The sequence below is a fragment of the Numenius arquata genome, chromosome Z, assembly GCF_964106895.1.
Source record: "Numenius arquata chromosome Z, bNumArq3.hap1.1, whole genome shotgun sequence".
NCBI lineage: Eukaryota > Metazoa > Chordata > Aves > Charadriiformes > Scolopacidae > Numenius > Numenius arquata.
The window spans coordinates 3,743,784-3,748,093 of record NC_133616.1 but is presented as its reverse complement, the minus strand read 5'-3'; the positions used below and the strand labels follow the sequence as shown (position 1 = coordinate 3,748,093).

At 68.7% G+C, this 4,310-nt stretch overlaps 1 protein-coding gene across 1 annotated transcript in view; it reads right to left on the bottom strand.

Annotated features, from left to right (window-relative positions):
• Positions 1-3,542, bottom strand: part of LOC141477404 (SKI family transcriptional corepressor 2-like) — a 27,469-nt gene extending 23,927 nt beyond the window's left edge. Inside the window, 4 exon segments of the mRNA XM_074166570.1 lie at positions 434-2,722; positions 3,087-3,128; positions 3,131-3,521; positions 3,523-3,542. Of these exon segments, the coding sequence (XP_074022671.1) occupies positions 434-2,722; positions 3,087-3,128; positions 3,131-3,521; positions 3,523-3,542 (2,742 nt within the window).
• Positions 3,543-4,310: the final 768 nt, after the last annotated feature.

Below are 4,310 nucleotides of genomic sequence, written 5' to 3'. Positions count from 1 at the left end.
CGCGCCATCTCCACCCCGCTGGGCCTGGCACCCACCACGGTTATTTCTGTCAGCCTCCAGGGCTGGCCGCCATGTCGTAAGGCCGTGCCGCCATCAAGACGGCTCACCACAGGGTCGGGCACGCCTGAGGAGCAGGCCCTAACCCCCCTGGGAAGTGGCCAGCATGATCTGTGGGGATGACAGGGTGGGCCATGTCCAACTGTGGCCCACCAGGCCCGGCCTTGGCCTGTCACGCCAGCTGGGGACATGACACCCGACATGGCGGCAAGGGGAACCCAGGGCCTAACATGGCGGCTGGGAGGGGGACCCAGCATCTGACATGGCAGCCAGGGGAAGGGACACCCAGCAGTCCATCTCCCCCCACCCAGGGGACCCCCTCCCACCCCCTGGGGGTGTTGTCAGAGGCTGGAAGGGACCTGAAGTGGCCATTTACATCTTTATAGGAGGCCTGCTCCTCCAGGGACGGGTGGTGCGCCGGGCTGCTGCCGCCGCTGCCCGCCCGGGGGGCACCGGGAGGCGGCTGCGGCGGGGCCTGGCCCTCCCCGGGCTTCTCCTCAGGGGGTGCCCGGGGGAACGGGCCGGCGGCGGGGCGCTCCCGGCCGCTCTTCTCCAGCAGGCCCCGGGCGGGCGGGAAGCGGCCAGGGTCTCCGCCGCGGGGCTCTTCCTCGCCCTCCTCCTCCTCGTCCTCCTCCTCTTCCTCCTCCTCGGGGGGCTTGTGCCCCTCGACGTCCACCTCGGGCTCATCCTCCTCTTCCTCGTCCTCTTCCTCCTCCTCGCTGCTGTCCTCGCTGGCGAAGCTGCAGCTGGTACCGCCGGGGGAGAGGAGGCGGTGGGGGGGATGCGGTGGCGGCGGCGGCGGCGGGGGGGGAAGAGGGTGCCGGTCACAAGCCCCTTCCTCGGCGGGGGGCGGCGGCGGCGGCGGCGGCAGCAGCAGCTGCAGCGGCGAAGCGGGGCGGGGGGGGCCGCCGCCGTGCAGCTTGGCCAGGCTCTCCGAGTCCTCCTTACCGCCCACCGGTCGGAAGGCGCTGGAATGGTGGTACCCCCCCCCGCCGCCGCCGCCGCCGCCGCCGCCCCCCGCCACCTTCCGCCCGGCGGCCGCCTCCAGCAGATGCGGGTGGTGCGCGGGGACCCGCCCGCCGCCCCCGCTGCCCCCCTCGGAAGCGGCGGGCGAGGCGGGCTCGGTCCCGCCGCCGCCGCCGCCGCCAGGGGGCGACTCGAAGAGCGGGTCGCGGGCGGCGGCGGCGGCGGCGGCGGGAGCGGGCGGGGGGGCGGCGGGCGGGGTGCCCATCCCCGCCGTCCCCGGCTCGCCGCCGGGCTCCGAGAGGTCCAGGAAGGCCTGGCGCAACAGGCCCGCCCCGTCGCCCAACGAGCAGCCCAAAGCCCCGGGGGGTTGCGGCGGCGGCTGCAGGTAGGTGGGCACCGGTAGCCCCCCCGGTGTGCGGGGCGGCCAGAACATGCAGAAAGGCGGGTAGAAGGCGGCGTCTTTCCTGCCCGGCCAGAAGAGACCCGAGAGGCCGCCGCCCGCCGCCGCCGCCGCCCCCCCGCCGGCCTTGTGTGCCGCCGCCCCGCCGAGGGCATCGCCGCCGCCATCCTCCTTCTTGTGGCAGAGGCCGAAGGCGGCGGCGGCGGCGGGGAAACCGTAAGGGTGCGGGAAAAGCCCCCCGCAGCCGGGGAACTTCTGGAGGACGCCGCCGAAGGAGCCCTTGCTGGGCACCGGGATGACCGGGTAGCTCCGCGGGCTCTTGCCGCCGTGAGCCGCCGCCGCCGCCGCCGCCGCCACGGCCTCCTGCAGCTCCTCGTCCTCCTCGAAGCGCGGCCGCTTCTGGTGGTGGAGGTCGGGGGGACCGGCCAAGAGGTGGGGGCTCAGCAGCCCGCCGCCCACCACGGCGGCCGCCGCCTTCACCGAGCCCAGCGGGTGGGGGGTGGCGGCGGCGGGGGGCGCCGGGGGGGCGGGTGGCAGGGCCCGCTTGCGGCTGCCGCCGTTGAACATGGCCTTGACATCCTCCCAGGCAAAGACCAGCTCGTCCTGGGGGCTCTTGTCGGTGAGCTTGAGGTGGCGGCGCCAGGAGTTGAAGTTGGCGGCGTCGGGCTGGGTGTACTTGGCGTCGGGGGTGCGGTGGGAGTGGAAGATGAACTTGTTGGGGGAGAAGTACATGCTGCAGTAGCTGCACTTGATGCACTTGGCCCGGGAGCTGTTGTAACGGGCCGGGATGAAGCTCCCGCGACACCCCCAAGCGCACTCGTGGGACACGTCGAAGGCGAAGTTATCCGGCAGCTTAGGGGGCCGGTTCTCCCCCAAAAAGGACTTGCAGAGCCGCTCGGCTTCCCGCTTGGTGATCATGCCGCAGCGGCGGGAGGAGATGGGCATGGCCCCGGCCCGCCGGAGGATCTCCAGCTGCACCGGCGTGCACTGCACGCAGGTGATGCCCAGGGCCACCCGCCGGTTGTGGATCTCGTTGTAGCTGAAGTTTTTCAGGAGGGTGTTGGAAATCTGCGCCAGGCACAGCCGCTCCTGCCCGTCGATGACCAAGGAGACGATGGGGATGCCGTAGAGGATCACCTGCCCCACCTGGTTGGGCTTCATGGCGGCGTGGCCGGCCCTCGGCTGGTTCATGGGGTCCGGCGGGTAGGCGCTGGACGGGGAGGGCAGCAAGATGTCGGTGGGGCCGGGTAACGGGCTGGTCGCCATCGCCTCAGCGTCGGGGGGGCTGCTCTGCTCCAGCTGCGGGTGGGGAAGGGGGAGAGAGAGACAGCGCCGTCAGCCGAGGACCCCCCGGGGAAGGATGGAGAGACGCAGCGGGGCTGAATGGGGGGGACCCACCGGAGATGGATGAGGGGACCCGCTGGGGATGGGTGAGGGGGAGCAACGGGGATGGGGGCTCCTTCCCGCAAGCACCACCTCCCACCACCCCACTCGAGTCTCCCAGCGTGGGAAGGTGCTACCCTTAGCGACCCCGGGACGGACCCTGCCCGCGCCCGGGGGTGTCCGCGGGGCCGCCTCCCCGCACCCCGCTTCTCCGACGTGCGGAGATAACGGTAAATGAGCAAACCGCCCCCTCCCCCGGTAGGAAGATGCTCCGACCCACGAACGGTTCATCCCGAAACACGCAGCGGACACTCGTGTCCGTCTATCTCCCGCCTCCCCGTCCTGGAAACCCGCCGCTGTCCCGGGAAGATGCTCCGCGGAGCCTCCGCGCCCATCGGGCGCGTTCCTTCCTTCACACCCCGCAGGGACGGGGCAGCCGCGGGAAAGCGCGGAAGAGGGAATTAAAATTGTAATTATAAAAGTTTCGATGCTCTCCGCGGCCACCCGCGCATCCTTTACCTCCGCGGCCGCGCTCTATCCGTGCCACCGCCGCCGGGAGGGAAGCGCATCCCCGCACCCGCCGCCGCGGAGCAACGCGGCCAGCCGCAGCCCTGCCCTCGGTGCAAGCGCGGAAGCTGCGCACCTCGCCGCCCCCCGCTCTATCCCCCCTCCCCGTGGGCTCGGTGACGTCAGCGGGGCGGTGAAAGCGGGGGGGGGGGGTCCGGTCTCCCCCCATCCATCCATCCATCCCTCCCTCCCCGTACCAGGAGGGGATGCAGGCGCCCCGTCGGGGCCGGCCCCCCGGAGCGCTCCCCCCGGCTCCGCGCACGGTTTTCGCCGAGCTCGGAGCAGTAGAAGGTGGGGTGCGCTTTGGCTTTCTTTGCCTTTTTTCGCCTTTTTTTTTATCCCCTCCCCGGTCTGAGCCCGCTCGCTTCCAAGAAAACTGAATATGCTCGATATAAAACTCGCGTCTTTTCGGAAACGGTATTTTTTAACGGATCTGGCCGAAATTATGGGCCAGGGGGAGAGGAAAGAGAAAAAAATAAAGTTGATTTCTCGGCATGACCGTGTCCTCACGGGCACGAATAGCTGCTGCGACCCGCACTCCCCAAATACCTCCACTGGAGTGAGTCACCAAAACCAGTTTCAGAAGGACCCCGGACCCAGGTTCTCGCTCCCAGAAAGAGCGATACGGCGCAAATATATATATTGGGGTGGGTTTTTTTTAATTTTCTGATTGCTTTATGTCCCCAATTAAGGGGAAAAATACCCCTGGTAAATAATTTATAGCACGGTAGCCACGTCTGCCTCTTTTTTTTTTCTTTTTCTTTTTTTCTTTCTTTTTTTTTTTTTTTTCTTTTTTTTTTTCAAAACGAGGTGAATACAGTGCAGGAAAAACGTAGGTTTTTTTCTGTTTTCACGGGCTGCCCCCGAAAAGTACCGATGACCCCGCGGGTCCCCACCACGGCTCCGCACAGTGTGAGGACGGGGCGGCCCCGCCGCG